The sequence below is a fragment of the Ursus arctos genome, unplaced genomic scaffold, assembly GCF_023065955.2.
Source record: "Ursus arctos isolate Adak ecotype North America unplaced genomic scaffold, UrsArc2.0 scaffold_31, whole genome shotgun sequence".
Lineage (NCBI taxonomy): Eukaryota > Metazoa > Chordata > Mammalia > Carnivora > Ursidae > Ursus > Ursus arctos.
The window spans coordinates 12,304,786-12,329,289 of NW_026622997.1; the positions used below are offsets into that span (position 1 = coordinate 12,304,786).

The 24,504-nt window shown below is 46.4% G+C and overlaps 1 protein-coding gene across 1 annotated transcript in view; it reads left to right on the forward strand.

Annotated features, from left to right (window-relative positions):
• BMP6 (bone morphogenetic protein 6) overlaps window positions 1-24,504 on the forward strand; it is a 149,505-nt gene that overhangs the window by 119,001 nt on the left and 6,000 nt on the right. Inside the window, exons 2-4 of the mRNA XM_026511455.4 lie at window positions 1,331-1,523; window positions 15,559-15,707; window positions 16,360-16,557. Coding sequence (XP_026367240.2) covers window positions 1,331-1,523; window positions 15,559-15,707; window positions 16,360-16,557 — 540 coding nt within the window. The remainder of the gene's footprint in view (window positions 1-1,330; window positions 1,524-15,558; window positions 15,708-16,359; window positions 16,558-24,504) is intronic.

Consider the following 24,504-nt stretch of genomic DNA (forward strand, 5'->3'; position numbering starts at 1 on the left):
CCTTAGGTTCTTGTAAAGAGTTATTGGCTTTTTTTTTTTTTTTTAAAGAAGCTAAATCTCCGAAGCTTTTCTCTGGTGATTATGGAGAGCAACGTATGTGGGAGAAAATGGGCCGTTGGAGGTGGCAAATCATTTGATTTTTTTTCCCCTACCCACAGCCCTAGGAACACTCTGCCATAAAGGATTAATTTGCTCATGAGATTTCACTGCAGTTGCCATTAAGAAAAAAACTAACAGAAACAGTACGGCAGAAGCATTTCCAAACCCTGGAGAGAAGAGTCAAGGATTTATGGTGGGAAACAGAGCAGTCCTTTTTCTCTTTTACAGTGTTCATGAGTTAAGCATCTGAGGTTGATACCACTTGTCTCACACAGGACTTTACATAGACAACTGGAAGCTGACTCTGAGACATGATTATCAGTGGTTGTAGTTTCCCATAGTTTGTCTTCGTGCAGAGAAAAGATTTCATAAAAAAAAAAAAATTCAGACTCCAGGCTTTCCCAGTTTTTAGAAAAGCATTAGAAAAAAATAGCAAGGTATACTATTGGTCATTGCGTCCACGTGTCTGTCCTCACACTTGGGTTCTGCATGCAGATTGAGGGGCCCTTGCCGCAGAGTCCTGCAGCCTTCCCTTTGCTCCGGGAGAAGGGAGGGCGGTGTACTTGGGGTAGAGTGGCATTTTTTCTGAAGCTTTTCCCTAACCCCCTCCACAAACTTTCCACTGAACAGCAGGCAAAATACGAGGACCCTTGGATCTTCCAGGCTGAGGTCGAATGCGCTGCTCACTCCCCTCCCACCCTGAGGACCCCTCCCAGAGCTCAGCGCAGGGCTACCCTTGGTTGTGCCAACTGCTTGATGATGGGAGATGACCCAACCTGAGGGGGCCAGGCAGCAGGAAGGAAAGGGAGCCGGGAAGGGGTGACCGGGGCCAGGATCACCAGGGACATTCTCATTCATCGTCTTCTTCATTCTCACAACGTCCTTGGGAAGCCCTGTTAACTCAGGCCTTCGTAGGTGTGGAAAACCGAAGCCAATAATTTAAATAACTTGCTTTCACGCAACTTACTTCAACCGAATATGTAAAGTATTTAAACCAAATAAAATCTAGGAATTCTATTTAATCCTTGGGTAAAATGAGGGATTTTAATCTCAGCCTGTCTGACAGCCCAGCCACTGTTGGTTTGTGCCACTCCCCACCCCAATCCCTCTCCTATGCCATTGGTAACCGGTAATCCACTTATGAATGAAAACGGGGCAGCTTTCTTGAGGTGAGCCTGTGGCACTTAGTCAAGTAACAATAGTTGTCACTCTCTCTTGTTTAATCTTATAGTGGAGTACGAGAAGGAGTTCTCCCCTGGCCAGCGACACCACAAAGAGTTCAAGTTCAACTTATCCCAGATTCCTGAGGGTGAGGCGGTGACGGCTGCAGAATTCCGAATCTACAAGGACTGTGTTGTGGGGAGTTTTAAAAACCAAACTTTTCTTATCAGCATTTATCAAGTCTTGCAGGAGCATCAGCACAGGTATGAAGGCTCAAGGAACCCCAACGGGTGGGGCCGGCCCCCATTTCTCACCCTGCCATCATCTAACCCTGAGTATGTCTGTGGAAGGTGATTTGGAGGTCAGGGGCAGGACATGAGCATGATGAGGGATGTGTTCTGAATGGTAGTGTTTAGCCAGCAAGACGATTTTTTGTTATTAGAAATGAAGATTTTCCAAATAGTTTTCTTTTCCTGGGCAAGCTAATGGACAGTATTAACTAAGCATCCTTTGTGATCAGAGAACATATGCCTTATTGGGGATAAAACATTCGCCACCGTTGTTCAGTGCCTACTTTAAATGATGGGTGAGGGCAGCTAAAATAAATCCATACATTAAAGTTATGTAAGGATGCTTACAATTGATACTAATTCAAGTTAGTGGAAAGCTGTGTGTTTGCATGTAATATATACATATATATGATAAAATATATCTTTGCGTGTGTGTGCGTGTGTGTGTGTCTTGAACGTATCTTTTCTCATTTGGATACAAGGGAACAATAGGGGCGCCTGGGTGGCACAGCGGTTAAGCGCCTGCCTTCGGCTCAGGGCGTGATCTCGGCGTTATGGGATCGAGCCCCACATCAGGCTCTTCTGCTAGGAGCCTGCTTCTTCCTCTCCCACTCCCCCTGCTTGTGTTCCCTCTCTCGCTGGCTGTCTCTGTCAAATAAATAAATAAAATCTTAAAAAAAAAAAAAAAAGGGAACAATAGACTATCCCCCCCCACCCCTGCACCCATGTCTATGATATTCTTGTTTTGAAATGAGACCAGACCATTTTTACAAAAGCACTTTAACAGAGTACATTCTGGGGGCTGTCTACCAATGAAGAAAAACTTCCATGGCGGGATTCCTGGAGGATTAGAAGGGCCAAGAGAAGAAATACTGCAGCAGCTAGTTCAATTCTGTAGCACACAGAAGGCAAGCCAGTGACCTTGATTTGTGCTTAGTATTTGGGGGTCAGTCAGTTTAGTAGTTGGGTGGGAATGTTGGGCCTGTTGCAAAGATTAGCACCACTGCATACTTAGTGTGCATGACGTAGAAACACAGCACGTGGTGGGACAGCCTAGCAATTATATAGGAAACAGGCAGATAACAATTAAAGGAAGAGAGTGCAGAGAGGGAGGGAACCCCACATTTACGAATTCTGCGGGGGATTTGCCAGCTTTGGTTTCATACACCAAGTCAAGATTCTTGCTTTACTCTTAGAAGTCTATTGACTTCCCAAGAATGCCCAAAGGATTAGGAATGACTTGGGTTTCTCCTGGACCTATGGATCTGTGGGTGGTTCTGCCGCTAATATGCACACTAAAATAATGACGAACATTAACTTGCCCCATAAAAGGCTTTTTTTGAGAACACTGCCAACATTTGGCCCTTCTGCATATTCAAGCGTGTAATGAGGGAAACAGAAGAAGGAAAGACACGTATCAGGCTTTGGGGACACGTCATGGTGTTGAATATATGTGCTGATGGTTATGAGTTCTTAGTAGGGGTAGTTATAAGTAAAATATAGCCACTGTGGTATCTATAACAGACCAACATTTCAGAATGAAGGGAAGGTTTCCTGATATCTGATTTTCACCCCTAAATAAAAGTATCATCAATGACCATTAAGGGCCTCTTTTGAAATAATAAATTAATCCCTGGTAGATTTTTGTCTTTTGATATTTCAGAGAGAATCGATACTCAGTGGTGATTCTTTGGACCTGCTTTAGCCATTGATTTGCAATCTGCCTAATTATCTGTCCACTGTATTTATCTGGTAGAAATAACCTACTGGTTTATTTCTGGCTCAGACATTTGTTTGGAATACATGGTTTTCTCTGTTCTGCAGGAAAGGCTTTATAGTGAAAACACCTAATTGGGATTCTTGTAACTATGGGATTTTTCAAAATTATTATTATTTAAAAAATAGAGCTAGCAGACCATTTGTAACGTTTATATTGAACTCCAGCCAAAAATGAACAGCTGCCTTGTGCTTAAGATGGTGGTGTCATACTTTCTCGAGGCCAGTAGTGAGTTTGGAAAACAAAATCCCAAACAGTCCCAACCTTTGATGACTCTGTCAAAGCAAAGTTGTAATTCTCTGCCTTCTAGGATAGGAGTATTTGGTGATTGAATATGTTTAACTTTTATGCGTAGGAAAGGGCAAATACGGGGAGAATTGGGAGAATTTCATGCTTTCGAAGGGCTCCAGGTTGGCCAACAGGAGATTTGCTTTTCTTATCGGTGGGCCAGGAGCCGAGGCCTCCTGCTGTCTCCTGATGTTCTTCCAGAGGCCTCCAGATTTAACTGCAGGACTCCTTCTGGGGAAGGTTTGATCTCCCCATCTGTACCGTCTTGGGGTGTCCTGGCTAAAAATGATCCTCCAGGCTTGTGAAGAAACTTATTTGTCTAATCTGTGTAAGTGAAATTTGTAGTATTTGATGGATTAACTTACCAAATGTTTGTTTTGCAAAAATAGTTGGCCTCCTTGAAAAAGAAAAACACAAAAAGGCAGGTTTTTCAATGCTGAGTCATACCTCAGCTAAAGCAGAAGAAGTTATTTGTTGGGCCTCTTGATATAAAAGGCAGCTAAGAAGCCTAACCCAGGGGAGGGTCAGAAAAGATTTTTGAAAGATGGGCCATTGCTCTGAATTCTGCAGAAACATATTCCTCTTACTGATAAGAAATCACTGGACCAGGTAAGTTCAAAAAAGGGACTACTCGAATAGACGGTGCTTTGAGTAAGAACAGGGAAACATTAGATTTATTCAAAACCTGAGAATAAGCCCCTGCAATAGAATCTAAGTCCTGGAAAGATCTGGAGCACCCCATAGAGCACAGTTGGATCAGCAACCCACCAGCGTGTACGGTTAGATCAGAGTAGCACGGGGTGTTAATATCTGATGTTATAAATCATTATGTTTTTATGATGACACTGGTAAAAATTGGCATTTGCATAGCACTTAGGGTTTGGAAAGAGTCTTCTCACATCTTCCCTCACTCGGATTTAACCACTGACCCCATCAGATAAGCAGGGCAGGCATGTTACCTTTTAGAGAATGAAGCATGGCACGAACGAATTTTGCCAAGTCCAAATTAGGCCTTCATTCTTGTCTGCTGTTTCCCAAAAGTCACCCCGATGACATGGGGACAGTCCCAAGATAAAGGTGAAATGCCAGAAAGAGGTCAGCAGTCCCCTGAGGACAAGTCCCTCATCTCCATCTGCTTTGCTGTGATGCAAACATCCCAAGGATGCTTCTGGGTGGATGTCCAATGAGATGGCTCTATTGGGGGTGTAAATGTGTCTGTCAGAATTCAGGCCCTGGTTCTTTGACTTACTAGGCTTTTCTACTGTTGATCTATTGAGCAACCATTCACCTGTTAGCAACTTTTCTAGAGGAAGTGTGTGGATGAGAAAAAAGACTAGAATAAATTTTATACAAAAGTATTTGTACTTATTCCAAGTGTTATCTATTTGTCCATTGACTTGACCGTGTTCTCCCACAACTCAGACACACTAAGCTGTCTTCATGCTTGGTGTGTAAAGGCTGCTCTGAATACCTTAGACCTATATTTGTGGTGGTAGCGTGTTGCTTTTCAGAACATATACTTAGGATCTTTACTGTTATAGTAGCTTTAGATTAATAGTACAATTTTGAGAACTTTGAAGAATATACTTTTCATCTACATTTCGTACTTGGTTAAAGACACTCTTTTACTGTTCTTAATTGAATTTCATATAATTAGAAGGCAAAGTCAAACAGCATCTCTTGAAAGCCAGCCAGAAATGTTTTCAGTGTCTGAAAGATGGCCCTATTCAGTACATGAATTTAGCCCACTTGCTTCTGCTAGTTTTGAAATTCCATATTCTAATCTGTATGTTTTGGTATTTGCATTGCTGGCAGTGATAGTCTGTCTTCTGTGTATATGATAACTTTTCTGCATTCTATCGTGATGCAGTCTCTGAAAGACATGTAGAGCAAGAATTGATTCCCAAGTTTAAAATTCAGTTCCTCCTGGTGTAAGCAGTATCACAACCTACTCCTCTGTTTGCAAACAAAGTTTTTTCTTTTTTTCCTTTTTTAGTTCACGTGTTTTAACCTCATTAGCCTTAGGATGTGAAGAAAGGCATCTTTGAATCAAGGGAACAGGGCAATGCTGCCTTAGAGTTGGATTTTGAAACTGAGAAAGATTTCCTTAGGTCACCCAGAAGCTGTGCTAGTAGAGTCCCTGGGGAAAATCCCAGACTGAATTATTGTTTAAGCTAAATTTTTGATAAAGTTCACCATTTCTAACCTATTTTACAGAGAGAACATAATTGTTTCTGGAGAGAAAATAACTGTCAAAGGGCAAAAACACATTTTTCCGGAACTTTTAGTTTGATAATGCTTCTCTGAACCATTCACACAGATAGAGAACACAGAAATAAGTGTGGGAAGGGGAATGAGGATGAGTTCAGGTTTGGACAAGTTCAAGACACGAGTAGATGCCCAAAAGGCAGTGGGATATATGAAGGTTTTTAGCTCAGCAGAATGAGCTAACTAGAGTAGTAGATATTGAGATCTTAAGTGAACTAGTGAAGTAGACTAAATAGCCTAGTTGTGTAAGAATAAAAATACTTAGGGGTGCCTGGGTGGTGCAGTCGTTAAGCGTCTGCCTTCGGCTCAGGGCGTGATCCCAGCATTCTGGGATCGAGTCCCACATCAGGCTCCTCCGCTAGGAGCCTGCTTCTTCCTCTCCCACTCCCCCTGCTTGTGTCCCCTCTCTCACTGGCTGTCTCTGTCAAATAAATAAAATCTTAAAAAAAAATAAAAATACATAATTGACCTAGTATCATTTATTGAAAATACTATCCTTTTTGCATGCACCTCAGTGGCCTCTTTGTCATAAATCATGTGACCACATATGTGTGGGTCTGGTTCTAAGACCTTTATTCTGTTCCTTTGGTTGACTTTTTCTTGTACCAATCTTATACTCTTTGTTCTCTTAGTTTTATAAGAAGGCTTGATAACTGGTGTATAAATTCTTCAAATTTTGAGACTTTCTTGCTATTTATGGCTGTTTTCATTCCCACATAAATTGTAAAATCAGCATTTTAATTTCTGCAAAGAAACTTGCTGGGCTTCTGATTGGAATTACATTAAATCTAGAGATCAATTTGGGAAGAAGTGACTCTACTAATATTGAATGTCCCAATCTAAGAATATTGTATTTATTTAAGCTTTCTTTCACTTTTCTCAGTAATATTTTATAATTTTTTGTTTTGAATATTTTTACTAGATTATTCTTATTTACAGATCACTAGAATATTCCAGGTTTTGAAGATTTTTTATGCTCTTGTAAATAGTATTATTAGCTTTTAAATTTTTCAGTGTCTAATTGTTTTTGCTCACATATAGAAATACAATGGATTTTTGTATATTGATCTTATATCCAGCAACCTTGCAAATTCACATAGTCACTCTAAAATTTTTTTTGTGCAAAATTTTGGAATTTCTATAAATATAATCATGTCATCTATAAATATCAGTTTTAGTTCATCTTTTATAATTCTTATATTTTTCTTCCTCTATCTTTCTTGTTTTATTGTGCTGACTGGACACCCAGTACAATTTTGAATTTGAGTCAGATTTCTGTCTCAGAAATCCCCCTAAATGTTGAATCTAATAGGGGAAAGCTTTAATAATATTTTACCATTAAGGATGTTGTTTGCTAAAAATGTTTTTGTAGATACTCTTTATTAGAATAAAGAGCTTCTCTATTTCTAGCTTGCTAAGAGTTTTTTAATATTAGAAATTGGTGTGGAATTTTATTTAAAAATTTCTGATCTTTTTCTCTAAGTGTTAATGTGATATACTATTTTAAATGATTTCCAAATGTTAAACCAACCTACCGTCCCTGGAACAAGCCCAACTTGTGATTTATTAACCTTTTCATATAAGGCTAGATTGAAGGATCATGTCTGATAACTCTATTATCTGGATCACCTATGGGTCTGTTCCCATTATCTATTTGTTCCCTTGATTTTTCCTCATTTGGTTTTACTTCTTTGCATGCCTGATAATTTTTTTAAATAAATTCTGGCCATTATCTATGGAAAATATTTATAGATACTGTTATCTCTTTCCAGAGTGGATTTCATTTTCTTCTGGAAGGCAGACAAAATACAGAGTGATCGCCTCAGTCTTTTGTTCCAGTTGGGGTATTTAAGGATCTGTTAAGGATTATCTGTTTCTGTTTTTTCCCTTTCTCCTAGAGTTTAGCCCTTTAGGGGTCTGAAGGTCTAGGATGTTTACCAGAGCTCCTCTTCCTTGGTGGGCTCTGAACTCTAATTTTTAACTCCCCAGCATTGAGAAACTGCCAAAAACTCTGCTTGGCTTTTTGTCCTCTAAGCAGTTTCTTTCTGCTTGTTTTCTCAGCTTCCTACTCTGTGCATGCACAGCCTAACATTTGGCAAATCTCTCAGATGGAAATGTTGGAGTTCAAGGCAGCCAGGACTTCAAGAGCCAAGGGCCTATAGGAAGTGAACCCAAACTCTTATGAGCTTACTTTTATGCAGCCCCTTTCCCCTGGGACCTTAGCCTTTCAGGTCCAAGCTTCCTGAAGCTCCAATTTTTGTTCCTATCCAGTGATCTTACTCCAAGTGTTAGGCTGCTGCTCCTTTCTGTTTGATACTCATGCATCACGCCAAGAAGGATCAAATCCCCTGAAATGAAAAGGCAATAGAAAGACAATACAAATGCAGGGCTCAGCTCCATGTATTTTTCTTCTCCCTGTGATCTTGACCCATCAAGTGTTGACTGGCTTGGTTGCTCTGAGATGACTACAAAAAGTTTATTTTTTTAGTTGTCCTGAGTGGGAGTGTTAGTTTGATACATCATAACCAGAAGCATATGTCTTCAAAACATAGGATTTTTATTTTTTCATTTTGAAATTTTCTAATGAAGCCCCACAAATGTTGATATGTGATTCATTAACCAAATGGTGTAGTTTGGGAAACAAGACTCGAACCTGGCAGTTGATCACATTCCAGGATCTAGGAGAGTAATTTCCTTAGAACAGCATTTCTTATGGATTGATTGCTCTATGAATGCTGTCGTATTTTCAGTGCTGCTTGCTGAAGTGAAGCGACCTGAACCTTCATCTTCACTGAGGTGTAAGTGGGATACCTGCGACTGTGCTCCTTGTTGAAGAGAAGGGCAAATTTGAGAAAGCCAGGATGGGAGAACCTTATTGTAGCTGAGGCAGAGGGAAATCAGAGCCTTTTATCTCTGTGCCCAGCCACACCTGTTTCTCTTTCTCTATCTGGCTTTCACAAGTACGGTCCTCAGGGACTCCTGAAATCTTACTTGCTGATTTGATCATCTCTGGCATGCTCAGTGTGGGCCTCAGGCAAGCATTGAGCTTTTCAGTATTTGTTCCTTTGCCCTTGAAAAAAGGGATAATACCACTGACCCACAGCTCAGGTTATGTAACTAGTTAGTTTTGTCTTTTTAGTCGAGTCCTATAATACCTAGAATGATCTACCTGAAATTAAAACAAAAAATGCAAGCAGCTACCAAACCCTTATTCCTTAGCCTAAGTTCTGTTCTTTGCAAAGGCACAGCGTGGAAGAGAATATTGTAGAGAGGAATTAAAGTTATCATAAAGAGGTTTATACACTCAAAAGAATGCTGCATTTGGGGGAGAGGGAGAGTCAGGGTGTGGTGGGGCAAGAGAAACTGTTGTTTGGGGACTGTTTACCCATTTGGTAAACATGCAAGAGAAAAGGAAATCAGTCTTTATTTCTGGAAACTATGCCTTCTGTAGTATTCATTTCCAGAAACAGATTGCTTTAGTCACTTGCATCTTCTTACCAGGATGTCCAGCCTTGCGGGAGGCCGGCCACGGTAGTGGCTAAGATTATCTTCCGAGACATCTTTTTTTTTTTTTAAGTCCCAAATGAACGGCATTTTTCCTGTTTTGTTTCCCCATATTGTACAGGTTATGGAAATGTAGGATTGGTGATGAAAATAAGACATAACGTTTGCACATAACATCTTGAAAATGTGGCAGAAGTTCTCAATCTGTGCTTGATCACTAGGGCATGTTAGAGTATATCCCAGTGAAGGAGAGCACTGTTTTGTTTATGTGGCCGAAGAGGTCAGGTTAGGTAGCCGTGAATTTATATAAAGTAACCTGCTCTCCCCCTCCCTCCCTGTCTTGGACACAAGAAGCAGGCCTTCCAATAATACTGCTGCTTTGGACTTGATCTTTCTTGTGATTCTGATTATTAGTCTAACTTGATAACTCCCTGAGGGTAAGGCCATTCCATAAGACAATCAAACATTTACTTGTGGAACAGTCTACATTTGCTTTGTACTATTTGAGAGAGAGGAGCAAGAAATCTTGAACAGGCAGCTTTGAACTTGAAGTCTAAACACCAGGTGAGGGTAATACTAGTCCTATTTAAGGGAGCAGGGCTGTGCTGTAAGTCAGTGGCTCTCGCAATGTGGTTCCCAGACCAGCGGCAGCTGCAGCATCACCTGGGAACCCATTGACAGAAATGCAAATTCTCAGGCCCCACCCCAGAAACTCTGGGGGCGGGCGCAGTGGTCAGTGCGTTAACAAGTCCGCCAGGGGATTCCAACATAGGCTGAACTGGAGAACCACTGCTATGATGATGAAAGCGTGGGCAACACTGGAGCCGAGGTGCTTGGGTTCAAATCTCTGCTCTGCACTTACTTGCTCTAGGACTGTGAGCAAGCTACTTAACCTCTTTGTGCCTTGGTTTCCCTATCTGTAAACCCGTGATGGCATGAATAGTATGTACCTCTTATGATGGTTGTGAGGAGTTAGCATAATTAAAAGCACCCATGTAGGAAACACTATGTAAGGGCTAGCTAGGTTCATATTCTGTCAGCAAAGTGATTTGTATTTGTTTGTGAAGATGAAATATTTCATAGAGCTAAGGTGCCCTTGATATTTGAGACATCTCTTTATACCATGCTAATGCTTGAGGTGAAAATTTGTTAATATCAAGTGGCATAAAATCAACAAGAGCTTAGCTAATTATATAATAATGTGCATTTGCCCTTTTACTCAAATCCACGTGTGGGTAGCAGCTTACCCTGGTTTGTGCTCTATTTTCAAATAGCCTATTCTTTCCTATCCTTTTAGTGGTAGATGTTTAAACATAATCCTCTATATATGATACATTACCTAAGAAGAAAGTAAAAACGCTTGCTTTACTGTCTAATTTTACAAGATGATTGGCTTTTGACTTCCATTGTCTTTGAAATTTCAGTTTGCCTCATTGCATAAAGTTGGTTTATGAGTGTTTTTTTTTTAATATCTTAGTGTACCATTAAGTCTAGACATAAATGGCAAAGGAATGTTCTGAAGAAATAAAAGAACAAAACCACAGGCTCACCTTATCAAATATCTCATAAATCTGCTTGCTTCAAACATATAAATTTCACTTTATCAAGAGCACTTCTTTCCAAGAAAGTGGTTAGTAGTAAGCAGAGTTGCACTTTGTCGAGGACAGTGTGACCTTCATGGGTGCCATTTGTCAAGAAAGACCAAATCTGACCACTTGGAGCTCAGATACTGCTCTTCTCCAAGGGTGAAAAAGAAAAAGGCCCACTGTGTTTGTCATGGTGCTTTCTACCTCTCAGCCTGATGGGAGTATCATCTACAAGGGCAGGTGCTTTGGAGGCTTGTATTGGAAGAGACCACATGGGGTGACTTTGCCCACACACAGTTCTACAGGTGTTGTGAGTGACTTGCTGGTCAGTCAACTCTAGCCCCAGGGTGAATTGGTGAAATTTGATAGAAATTTCTAGATTTTCTAGAAATCTCTTGTTAGACTTATTAACAGTTTAATTTTCCCAGGAAGATCACAGTAGGAGGAATCTCATGCCCTCAAAGTGGGATAATGCCGAAAATGAAATTGTATTCTTGAAGATAGAATGCATATCCATCATGAAACGTGGGGTTCTGTGAGTTGGTAGAGAATAAAATGAATGGTAAATTCTTTCAAAATTCTCCCTCTGGTTTCAGAATTTTCTTTCGTGGTATGTTAACTTGAGCATGTCAGTCATCCCAATAGGAAGATCCAAAGAATCCAGTTGTGGTGGTCACTTTGGCCAGACCCTAGGATTCTTTATCGACTGGTGACACATGGTTTAGATAAGAGCCACAGAACCTTCACTGTGCTGAAGTGAGATTTAGAAGGGAACCCTGGGTTTGTTACATGATAAAAGCAGGTGCATCTTACTGGAGGCTACACCATCACAGTCAGGAGACTGTACAGGCTGTATGTCATTGACACAAAGTAAATAGATGTGGGTCAGACCCGACCCTTTTCAGTGGCTTGCCATGAATAGTGTCTCTTAAATACCTGTGCTATTTGAAGGAAGCACTGAGGTGAGCCAATGAGGTTGTTCTTTCAAGCTGTAATTTTGTCCATTCTTTTTTTTTTTTAAGTTCCTCAGGCTGTGTGAATGTGTGTCGGTGGTGTTCTCAGGCTAGAGAGAGAATCTTCTGCGTGGGAGAAAGAGTAGAGCAAGACTGGGAAGGTCACGGGAGTTCCAGCAGCAGGCGGCAGCCATCTTTGGTCCCTTCTTGCACATACCTTTCACCCCTTCCTACCCTGGCCTTGATAGGAGAACCTGCTCGTGATTTCCGATCATGTGCCAGCTCAAGTCTCTTAACGTGGTTCTGTGTCCAGCTGATGTGGGCATCTGTGCACAGTGGATTTGATCCCTTAGCTTATTCTGAGCCCTCGTTCAGGATTTTCATCCTGTGCCCTGTGCTCCTCTGGACTCTGCTTTTTAGATAGGTGGTGGCTAAGAGTGTGGGCTCTGATGGTAAGTTCTGGTCACCCCACTTCATACCTGTGTGACCTCCCTACACCTAAGCTCTGTTGGCTCCATGCCCTCAGCTGTAGAAAAGACAGTAATAAGACCTGCCTCTTTGGGGTCCCCAAGGAATAAAGGAGAGGCTCTTGGTGCATCCCACATATTGAAGGCACACGGTAAATATTTGCTGCTCCTCTTCCATTTAGTCCAGTTATTTGAAGGGCGTGCTCTACCGCTCCTTCCTTCCGTCGACCCGAGCATCCTAGATCTAATAAACATCAAAATTTGAGGCTGCCTCACTGCTGGCGAGCTACAGAGTTTCGTTTCATCTTTCCCGGCTCAGCCGTCAGCCTGCGTTTGTGTAGCCCCTGGTCTCTTAGCGGTGAGGACCAGCGTTCTCCTTGTTGCACAGCCGCGGAAGGTGGTGGACAAACAACACATGCCTGGGGACGCAGCGTGACTCTGGAGCAGGCTGGAGAGAAAGCCAGGCTGCCCGCGTCCACGGTCCCCCCTCACCTGTGGATCTCACTCCCTCCACCTCATGACTGTTCATCCTCCTTAGTGCCTTCCGGCTTTACCCCAAGTTTAGTTTGGGATTCATGTTTTCCCCTTCAATTCATGCCCTTCTCCTTCTCTCTGTTTCTCTCCTTTTTTGGACGATGGACTTCTGTCCCACCCTGCACTTTCTCTTGTCATAGACTCCCATTTCCTTTTTCGTAAACCCTACTTTTTTCAAATAAAAGTTCATTCTAGCTCTTTGTACCAGCTCTGCCACACTCCCAACTGGGACTGTACTTTCCTGCATCCTCGTGATACGTGTTCAAGAATCGTTTGCCAGGTGCGTCACCCAAGCTCTGTAAACAGTGACAAGTGACCCCCCCCCCCCCCCGGCTCAGCTTGGAGCCCTGGAATTCTCACTGCGTCTTCATTCCAGAGGGTGCCGTTCAGACGCGGACATGCCTGTGCTGCCTTTGGGACGAGGGCCACTTTTCCCACAGTGTCTGTGTTATTCCTGGATGAGGGTCTTCTCCGAACTTCCAGAACAGAATTTATGTCTTTTTATATCTTCACTTCAAAGCTTTGGACTTGCAGTCCCCTCTTGCTGTTTTCCATGAACACCCCCTGCCTCCCTGCTCATGGTTACCTCGGTGCCGGGGGGTAATTTGTCAACAGGAGGCATGACACACGCACGTCGTCGGAGAGCGCTTTAAAGATGGCAGGCCTCAGTGTGGCCCCCCACGGACTCTGGTCAGCAGCTGAGTAAACTCCTTTTCTCTGTACCTACTGTTTTAAGCTTGGAAAAGACAGCAGTAGAGCTGCCTTCTAACTCTAAGGCATGTAAACAGGAAAAAATTGTTTCCACCCAGCCATCAGAGACGTTTAACTCGGACGTTTCACTGGCCTCACAAATATTTGGTGGGGTAGAGAGAAGTTGTATTCACTTGCCACCGGTTGTCTTTCTTAATAATCTCAAATGGCAGCATGATGGTATGGAAAACTGAATTGGCTGGCTTTTCCTCGCTAGCTAGTTCTCTCACTAGCTTTTCGATCTTAGTTGCATGGCTGTAACCTCAAGTCTGAGTCTGATTCCCCAGCCGTACAATGGGGGTCATAATATTCTGCCAGCTCTCAGGGTTGTTATAAGGCAAGCAAAGTGCATGAAAGCCCTTTATAACCATTTTTTTTTTTAAGATTTTATTCATTTATTCATGAGAGAGAGAGAAAGGCAGAGGGAGAAGCAGACTCCCCACTGAGCAGGGAGCCCGATGTGGGACTCGATCCCAGGACCCTGGGACCATGACCTGAGCTGAAGGCAGACGCTTAACCGACTGAGCCACCCAGGCATCCCTATAACCGATTTCAATGTACAGTGTTCGTATTGCAATGTTCATCCTAAATGCAGTGTTCTAGTAATTTTTCTATCCTGTAAAAGATGGCGCCAGGGGATTTGAATCTTTCCATGGCCAAAATGGTGCCCTGCCCTGTCCTGGGAATTCCCGGCCATTTCATGTCAGTGACCCTGGGATGTCAAGTCGGATTCCGAGTGTCCCTGAGACACATAAAGGGGACCATCCCCTAACACTGCTCTATTACGACGTGTGCAGGAGCGGGAAGAAACCCTCACTCCATCTCACAACTGCTAGGATTATGTTAGTTGAAAACTGTAAAAAATTAAAATAAAATAAATAAAAATATATGTATATAACTACTCCCTGTTGAGCCCAATGGAAGGAATGGATTCCGAGTTTGCCTACAAGAAGCCCAACCAGGGCTCATATCTGTGCTAACATGAACTTTTTTTTTAAGTTCCACGTGTGCTAACACTGCACATTTTTTATTTTTTAAAAAAGATTTATTTATTTGAGAGAGAGAAAGCACAAGCGGGGTGAGGGACAGAGGGAGAAGCAGGCTCCCCACTGAGCAGGGAACCTGAGGCGAGGCTCCGTCCCAGGACCCTGGGATCATGACCTGAGCTGAAGGCAGATGCTCAACCAACTGAGCCACCAGGTGCCCCTGGGATGAACTTGAAAATCACTCAACGTCCACCCACGGCTACCCCATCCACATGAGCAGGGGCCCACGCTCAGCGTGGACCGCTCAAAGGCCTTAATTAAAAGCAAGGAACTGATGATTACTCACAAATACGATGTGGCTTCTTGTTTCTCCTTATTTCACAGGAACTAACATACGAAGATTGTCGGGTCCTCATTTTACAAAAAGAAAAAGTGAACAAAGCCACAACTTTTTTTTTTCTCATATGAATCCTGATTTTAATATTTTCCTAATCCTTTTCCTCATGCCCCTCTCCGCTCTCTTTTTAGAGTTTGCCATTAAGTAAGCAACAATATGACTTTCTTCCTCCTGCCCTCCCTTCCCTCCTTCCTTATTTCCCAGAAAGACTCAGCATGAACAGCCATAGCACGGCCTTTGATGAAGTTGAGGGACCCCCTGTGCTTGGGAGACAACTCATTTCTCGGAGACTCTCTGGCACAGATGCCTCTCCAGACCGTGTCATGCATGTGTCCCGGGTGTCCCACGAGCCAGAGCCACGGCTGGGCACCGTACATGGCGCCTACGGGGTAGACCCCATCTGACACTGGCGTTTTCATTCTAACGCCAGGGCAGGACAGAGGCAATGGGCCGAGAGAGTGGTGTGCGACTCACCACACCATGTTTTCTTTCTTTCAGAGACTCTGACTTATTTTTGCTGGACACCCGTGTGGTGTGGGCCTCAGAAGAAGGCTGGCTGGAATTTGATATCACAGCCACTAGCAATCTGTGGGTCGTGACCCCACAGCACAACATGGGGCTTCAGCTGAGTGTGGTGACTCGGGATGGTAAGTTTGCCAAAGTCGGTGAACAGCGTTCATCCGTTTCGTTTGCAACAGTTATGGTAGAACCATGGTTTCCGGTGGAGACCATGGCTCCAGGATGACCTCACTTACTGTTGTTCCCTCATAACTGCTACCAAAAAGCAAAATCCCTCCCGGGGGTCTCCAGGAAGGACTTGGCAATAAGTAGGTGGCCTGAGTTCCAGGGACAACCACGGAAAACAGGTCACAGAGGCAGGGGAGCCCAGTCTATGTTCTGACTGTTGGGTTGAAAGTAGGTCTGCAGGAGAACCCTTCCAGCACCCCCTCCTCCTGCAGCACCAAAGCTCCACCGCTCAGGGTCCCCACACCAGTCCTCAGATGGGGCGCACTCTGCTGGTGAAGTCCGTTCCCTTGCTGGTTGGGAGGCATATAAGCAGAAAGAATGCTTGTGTAGGGAGAAGTCTATTGGGAATGGGAGGGCCTGGGAGTTCACGCCTTGCTTTGATTCACAGAACTTCGGAAGGAGTGTTTTGATTTTGCTCTGAGCATGCATCCTGCTTGTCCCTCACGCTCCCTCTGTGTGACGGGCACCTGGGTGGTGAGGGGGGTCAGCCGGGCAGCTGCAGGAACCAGTGTTCATGCGATAAAGACAGCTGTGCTGTGGTTTGCATTCAAGGACTCACCATCAACCCTCGAGCGGCAGGCCTGGTAGGCAGAGACGGCCCTTACGACAAGCAGCCCTTCATGGTGGCCTTCTTCAAGGTCAGCGAGGTCCACGTGCGCACCACGAGGTCGGCCCCCGGGCGGCGGCGACAGCAGAGCCGCAATCGCTCCACCCAGTCCCAGGACGTGTCACGGGTCTCCAGCGCTTCGGGTAGGTTCGGGTGGGGCTCGTGTGTTCGGGAAGCCTGGTTGGGGTTGGGCCTCAGTGAGAACAAGGACATGCTGATGGTGTCGGCTGTTGCACAGCTTCTGCCCAGAAAGACAAAGACTCACAGGTGCCTCATCACAGCCACCAATTATCTAGAAGGGTTCCTACGGCCATCAGAGGGGACCTTTGTTCTCCAGGGGCTGAGTCCAGAGACTGAAGACATCCCAAGTGTTTGGTTTTCCGGAAGCGCATCCTTCCATTTGATAAGATTTCTCCAACTCCTCTTTCATTCACGTAAAGATCCTGAGAACACCTGGATTTGCTTCTAGTTGTGCTACGCCTGGGAGGTGGTGTTGTACAAACAACCTCGTGTATTTGCATAGGATGGACTTGTATTTGTCAGTGCTCTTGGCTGAAAGTGATGGGAAGTCAGCTCAAACAACCGTCTCTGATAGATTTCGTTGGTTCATTGAACTGGGAAGTCGAGGGTTCTAGCTTTAGGCCTGGCTAGATTCATGGGCTCACATGGTGTTAGGAATCTTGCTTTTTCTTCTTTTTTGCCTTCTTGGTGGCGTTCTCAGCAAGACCATCTCTGCATGGTGGTAAGGAAGGCAACTGGTAGGCCCAGGATCTTATCCCCCTTGGTAAGCATGGCACAGTGTGGGTGTTTCTGTGTTTACCACTAGAAAGCTTCAGAAGAGAACATCTCTTTCGTGGTTGTAGCTTCAGTAGGAAGCCCAGCTGAGGGCAAGCGCTCACCCCTGGAGCTAGGGAATGGGCAGGTTCCAAGGGCGGGAGAGACGCAGCTCCTGCTTGAGTGTCGATTCAGTGGTCCTTCAGAGATGTCTCCCCCCATGCTGTACCTTTTTAGGAAGCAGTACAGGAGTCCTCATCAAAACACGAAAGAGAGGGGAGCAGGTGTTCCCTCCTGATATGAGTGCACACAGCTAGTAAGTACTGCATACAAACAGAGAGGCATCTTACTGTAAAGCCGAGGCTTGCAAGTCCGGGGTCTCCGCGAGCTGTTGAAAGAGCCCAGGATTCAAGCATGAAGTTGAAGATTTGCGGTGGGATTTGCAGTCAGAGATGTGGCTTCCCTTGTTACTACTCCTTGACTTTGGGCAAATCCATTTCAGCTCCCAGTTTACTCATCCATTAAGTGGGGATGGTTAGCAGTTGGGTAGATTTGCGGGAATTAAAGGAGAAGCATTTGATCCGGTCCCTACTAACACTCGAAGAGTAGTTGCGTCCAGTTGTGGGAAGCAGGGGCTGAGGTGTATGTTAGGACCTTGGAAAGGATGTACAATCCTTCTGGAAGATGTGTCATTTCTTCCAGGTGCCTGTTTAAAAGTATCGTCAGTGGCCAGGAAGACTTCACGCAACTTCCCAGAGTACTCAACTTCTCTTTGGGAGGAAGTCTCTCCAGTTTAGGTTCTGACTTAATAAACCATTTCTCTTACGAGTAATTTAGCTGTGGGGCTGGAGGACCTACCACCCAGTATGAGGTGACATTTTGCTGCTTTTGTCATCCTGGTGTTTCTTGGAAGCATGGCACAGTGTGGGTGTTTCTGTGTTTACCACTAGAAAGAGGCGGACTTTAAAAAAAAAAAAAAGAAAGGAGGAAAAAGAAGAAGAAATGATTGCTTTTCTTTATTCTCCTCAGAGGAAGCCTGCTTCAGGGCATGAGGACGCTTCGATTCATTAATGAACTGTGGTCACTTTGGTGCTGGGGCCCCAGACATAAAGGCAGCTCTTGGAACGTGGATTGCTTTTTAAAATTGAAATTTCACTTGATTTATTCAACACCCCCTCCCCGAAGTACACACACCAGATTTTGTAATTGGGAAAACATGTCTCTGATTTTAGTTTTACCCGTGTCATCCAATTATTCTCTTCCAAGTCCCTTTCCCCTTTTTTCTTTCAATTCAATAAGTTTCCATTAAATATGAGCATTAAAGTTGATCGAATGTGTAATGAGAGGCAAGTGTATCTGCTTTTTCTTGGTCTTCCCACCCCCACCTCCCAACCTGGTGCTTGCACACGTGCTTTGCTCCTTCCAGTGGTACTAGGACAAAAGAGTTCATGACAAATACCTCTAGCCTCACCTGTTCAAAGGCCAGAACCACCCACCACCACCACCACGACCACCAAGAGGGTATTTACCAAGAAGGATCCTCCTTCCTTCTTATTAGCTTCAAAGACCCTCTCAGGCAGTCCGCGAAATTGGTCGGGTTAGGCCCACTTAAGTGCTTCTTTATATATTTGGCATTTTCTTCCTTATTTATCCTTGCTATTAACGGGAGCAGACAGACAATGGCAGAGGTTGCTCCTGCAGAAGGGAATTCCAGAGAGACGGCCCGCTGCCCAGAGAAATGGGTCGCCCGGTTTGTGCTTTCCATCCAGGCCACTGTAGGACCAGATGGTGCCAGGCCTTCGTGGACCAGGTGGACGCAGCTGAAACAGAACGTCGTGGTCTCTGGTGTGACTCCAGGCAGGACTTTCCCTTTGTAAACCTTCTGGAAGTTTGAAGGAAGAGACTACTTAGCCTCTGCTGCCCCCCTTCTTCCACAGAGGGCTCCCAGGGAATTAGTATTTCTCCGTTGAAACCACCACCACCGGAAGCCCATCAGAGACCATCCTGCATCTGGGCAAAGAAGTGAATGTAATCCATCAAGTTGCCTGTCATCAGGGTGAAACATGGCAGGGAAATACAGGGCTATTTTTGGAACCGAGCTGCAGATGCCTGGGCCGGCAGGGCAAGTCCACCACGAGGGAGAGGCCAAGAGCTCCCCCCCACCCCACCGCCCACCAGAATCTGCTCTCACATCTGTACTTGGCCTTCAAGCCGGACTTTGCAAACACATGCACCGAAGTGTGGGTTTGGATCGAAGGCACCCTGGATGGTTTTCAGTTGCCCTCGCTTCTCTGCAGCTGTCTGCTCCCAGTGAATGATGGATGTTGGCTGTGTCACCTTCTCCAGTGGGCTCGGAGATCATCTGGACAGCATTGTTTATCACTTTTGCACATGCTTTATGAGTCACGGTCCAAGCCGTGCTGTGCAGCCCCGTTGGGGATTCCAGTGAATCTGGCCGTTCTTTCTCAGCCTCCGTTTCTACCAGCCTACTGCCCTGGGACAGTCTGCCCTCGGGTCTGTTAGCTCTCAAGTGCTGGTCTTTCTGGTTGCTTCCAATCACCCTCTTCTAGAGTAGCTTTCTCTCGGGGTTCATTGCTTCATCTTCTGGGGGCCTGTGACACCACCTGGCCTGTTCATTACCAGGGCTGGGCACAAATGGCCTTGAGGGATGGTTCCGTGGGGGGGCTCGAGATACCAATCGAGCTCATTTCCCAGGATCTTCCCAAGACCTTGCTGCAGAGGGAGTCGTTAATGCCATGTCAAGTCAGTTGGTGAGTCTGAGGTTCTCTGCCAGGTCAACCTGCTGGCTGCCAGCACTGTGACTTGGAATTGCTCTTTGTTTTGGCAGATGACAGTTTGGGAGATTTTCTGCCACTTTTTAACAATTCGTGTAAAATTAGACGACCTTCAGGCCTCTTACATCCTTGATGTTTTTGTTGCCACCACACACCTCTGCCAGCCATCGGCGAACCAGCAAGTTCCCAAGACCCTGTCTGTCCTTTGGAATGAGTCCTTTGTTGCTTCCAATGCTGTGTGCCCTTTTTCCTTCTAGCTCTTTCCAACTCACCCAAACATGTGTCTTTAAGGATCTTGGGCCAGGGAGGGAATTGCGGGTCTGGTATATTTAGATGCTATTGACCTTGTTGATAGTTCAGATCTTGTAGCTCTTGAGCTTCCGATTGGGACCACTCAGTACGCTCCCAGCATAAGAAAGGTAACCGGACTTCATCACTTGCCAAACAGCGGTTTGGGAATTTTATGATGACTATGGAACCTTGCTGTAGATTTCAGGGAACTCCAGTCAGTAAGCTGGGGACCTCACCCTGACAGATCAATGTTTATTTGGCCTTTTAGTTCCTGACAGGTGTCCCCACTAGGTCATCATGTGCGTCCATGCGTTGGTATGCCAACGCCGAGTGGGCTGACCCTCCATGCACCTCCAGAGCTTGAGAGAATGGATCCAGGTCAGTGCTTTGAGGTAGCTGTTTATGGTTCTTCAAAGGAATTGGGAGTTGTCATTTGTAGTTTTGATCTTAAATGAAAATTTTAGGGCCTGCAACTAGGCTTCCAGATGTCTTGGCCAAGAGGTAGAGGCTTGTTCAGGGCTTTCTAAATGAACTCAAATCTTAATTCTCCACAGCTATGGCAGACAGGCATGGCATTAGTGATTCAAAAGTTAAAATTGTTTCAAACTCCATATTTATAATATTTGACTCTCATTTGCCATTCAGCTCCTTTGGGATAAAAGTTATCAAGGAGTGATAGGTTCCCTTCTACCCCATCCCTAGGTTTACCCCTTATGAACGTACTAATGGCCAGTGGTACCGAAAGGCAGTAATAGAGAGGCATAAACAGAGCTGTAAGAGGCCTGAATAATTCCCCAACTACCACCAACTCCCGAGAGGGTGCTGGGGGCCAGGAGACTCGGTCTAGGGGGAACAGCGAGAGCAGAGGTGCTTCAAGTACAGGAAGTCTTAGTGCTCAGTCTCTGAGAGAAGCCTTTGTCTATTTTCAAGATACTTAATCTCTGTATTCTTTGATAATCAAGATAAAGGCTGAGAAGACGCCAAAGTCCATCCAACTTACGTGAAGCAGGAGATCTTGAAATCCTGGCCCCACAAACGAACAGGACCTCGCTTTTGCTTCTCAGTCTAACCATCCAGGGTGTAAACAAAATCTAGATTCTGAAAATCAAGCTCCCCACACCCCAACACTTGATGAGATTGACACCAGAACGCAGAATCTCAGCGTGGTTCCACAGTGTCCAGGGCACGAGGAGCCAGGCTTTCTCTAGCATGTGCTCAGCGGCCCTGTTGGTTCCACAGGCTAAGGGGGAGCCAGAGACGGGCTGAGACGGGCTGAGAAGGCCGGGAGATGTGGAGAGATCAGTGGAGATGGAGGTACCCTTTCAATAGCTGGGTGTTGTACTTGGCCCCGTCATTCCTGGAGAGACAGGAAACCAGGGCAGTGAATTGTTTCCTCTGGGCAAACGCTGTAGCCTGGGCTCAGAAAAACTGGGAGCCCAGCGTGGCGCATGCCTCTCCGTCCCCAGCTGCTGCCCGCTATGCGGCCTGCTAGGCAGGGTCACCAGCCTGCAGGGGTGGAAGCGTGGCCGCGAAGCCCCTCTGTGGAGGCCTGGCTGGGGAGGCGGCCACCGGCCCGCTTCCCTCCTTCCCTCTCACCTGGTCTCTTGTGCCCGCCTTGACTTTGTCCTTCGTCTGCCTTTCTCCCCTTGATGGTCCCCCTCGAGCCGGCCATGTAGCCTTCCCGCCGGCTGCCTGCCCTGCGAATCAGCATCATTGCTCTGCCCGTCCCTTCTCCAGAGACTCTGAGACCCTCTCGGCCCCTGGTGCCCGGGAAGCCCGGGTTTTGTTCCCCGTAGCCATCTGGCTGCAGAAGTAAGCCGGGCTGGGGCCGAGCCCTCCTAGCCCATGGCTCCTTGGTGCTTGGCTGCGTGTGTGGCATTTCAGGAGGGGACTGCAAGGACTGCTGATGTCCTCCTCAGGGCCGTGGGATGTGCCCCACGGAACAGATGTGTGGAGCACGTGGCCGCTGCCTGGGGGCACGGAGGCAGAGAGGCGGTGAGAGGCCCTGGAAGGTGGAGCGGGCACCTCGAGGAGCAGGAAGAAGGGCCCGAGCACCAGCAAGCGGGGCAGTGAAGAGCTGGTGCGGTGGGCCCCGCAGCCTCGGCCTCCAGTGGCCCGCCCACACGGGAATGCTGCCCCCCTCCCCTCGAGCAGGACTCTCAGCTGTGGGAATGAGGGTGCGTCGGAAGTGCAAGGACGGGACGCGTGCGCACCCTCCTCTCCTGCCCCTCCGCTGGACTCCAGGAAAACCTGCCTCCGTACAGCTCGTTATGCATTGGTTCGCCGCACGGGTGTGGGGCCCTGCTCCGACAGACAGGATGTCAGATACGAGACACGCGGGGGCCTTGGGACAGCGACGCCGGAGCCATCGGTGGAGCCGATGCCGCGCTCCCAGCCGGATGACTGACGGCACCACCGCGGTACCCCGTGTCAGCAGCCACAGTGCAAAGTGGGTGGCACTGGCCCCCAGTCTGGCCAGTGGGAATGGACGTCATACTTTCTGTACTGCTGCTTTAAGGGTCCAGAAGGCCTGGGCCAGATACAAACGTGTGTGTGTGTCCGTGTGTGTGTCCCCCGCTGAGCGCTGGAAGAAGCGCAGCTTACAGAGAACACACGGTGCTGCAGCCTGGCCCTCCTCCCCGACCCTGCCTACTCGCCCTCACGTCTGCGGGGCCCTGCCTTTCCTAGGACAGAGCCTGGAGGATTTTGCCGAAGGATCTTCACTTAGAGGCAAACAGGCAGGGCCATCTTGGGGCTTTAAAGGTGCTCCCCTTCCCCTAGCCTAGGGCCTCTGAAGATTTCAAAGCCTGAAAATCCATGGCGAGGGAAAATGTGTCCCTCCTGTTTGCAAGCAGACGAGGGAGCTGCCCTTTCTGGTTGTGGAAGACATGAATCCTGGGGGCTTTTATGATTTTTGATTTTGTCACCTGATAACTTTTTTTTTTTTCCGTGCTCCTGCTCAGGGTACTCAGGACGGCTCCTGCGGCCTGGTCTGGCTGGGCCAGCATCCCTGCCGGGTGGCTGGGCACTTGCCCTGCCCTCTGCTCTTGGCCAAATAATCCCATGGAATGAGCGGAAGCCAGATTGCACTTTCTGTGTTCAACTGTGAAAAAGTCAGATTCTTTGAAAGCGTGTCTCGGGTCCCAGACCAGCCTTCATGACGTCTGCATCCAGGGGTGCTCAGGCGGCCCCGGTGTCCGAAGGCAGGCTTCGTGTGTGTGAAGAGGGTGATGCCGTCCCCTGCGTGTGCGCCTCTCCTGTGTGTCTCAAGTTCGAGAGTCTACAGACTCGGCTGGGCGGCACGGGACCCGTTTGCAGGGACTCTGGCCCGAGGGTCTGAGACGGGGCTCACACTCCCTGGTGGGTCTCCTGGTGCGGCCCCGGCCTCTTGTGAGTCAGAGGACGGTTGCCCTCGGGGATGTTTGCGTCAGCCTCCAGCCTGTTGCTCTGGTGGGTTCGTTGGCTGGTTGGCTCTGTCCAGCAATATGGCTGCTTTTACTGCCTTCCCCTTGACTGGTGAACCCATTTGGACAAAGCTGTGTTGCCTGCCTTTATCCCACTGAAGCGGATGTGTTCCTATCGCTGGCCCTATCCAGACCATTCATCTAAACCAATATCAAGGAGCCGGGGCGGGAGAACATTTTTCTGCAATGTCAGTCCTTAAAAAAACCAAACAAACCAGAGCATGGCAGTGTAATTCCACTGTAGAACCCAGGCCACTGACCCCTGAGTGACAGACACAGGTATTTTGAGGAGCACGGACCTTCACGAATATTTATACAGTCTCTGCCAGCACTTAACATGGAGTCATAAGGAAACCCAAGTGTGGCTTGGAAGTGTTGGTAGGAGGAAAAACAGAGTTGAATCCCTCCCTTTCCTCTCTCTGCCCCAATCTCTACTTAACAACGAAAATGCCAATGTCTAGCTCTAGAAGAAATAGCTGTTCTTATGGAGAAAGTTCTCTTTGTTGAGCATTGAGAGAGTCTGGTTCGCAGGAGGCTCATAGACAGAACTGCTGGTGAAGGTAGAAGCAGAGTCCTTCGCTGGGCCATCCTGGTTGGTCTTCCTGGTGGCCAGCCCCCATCCCGAACCTGGGGAGGGAGCCGCGAGTTGCAAGTGTCAAGCAATTTCATGGTTGTCCTAGCTCTCCCAGGACATAATGTTCCCTAGTATGTCACACTGCTCGTGTCCCCCGACCTGGGAAGGAAATGTATCCCAGAATCCCTGCCT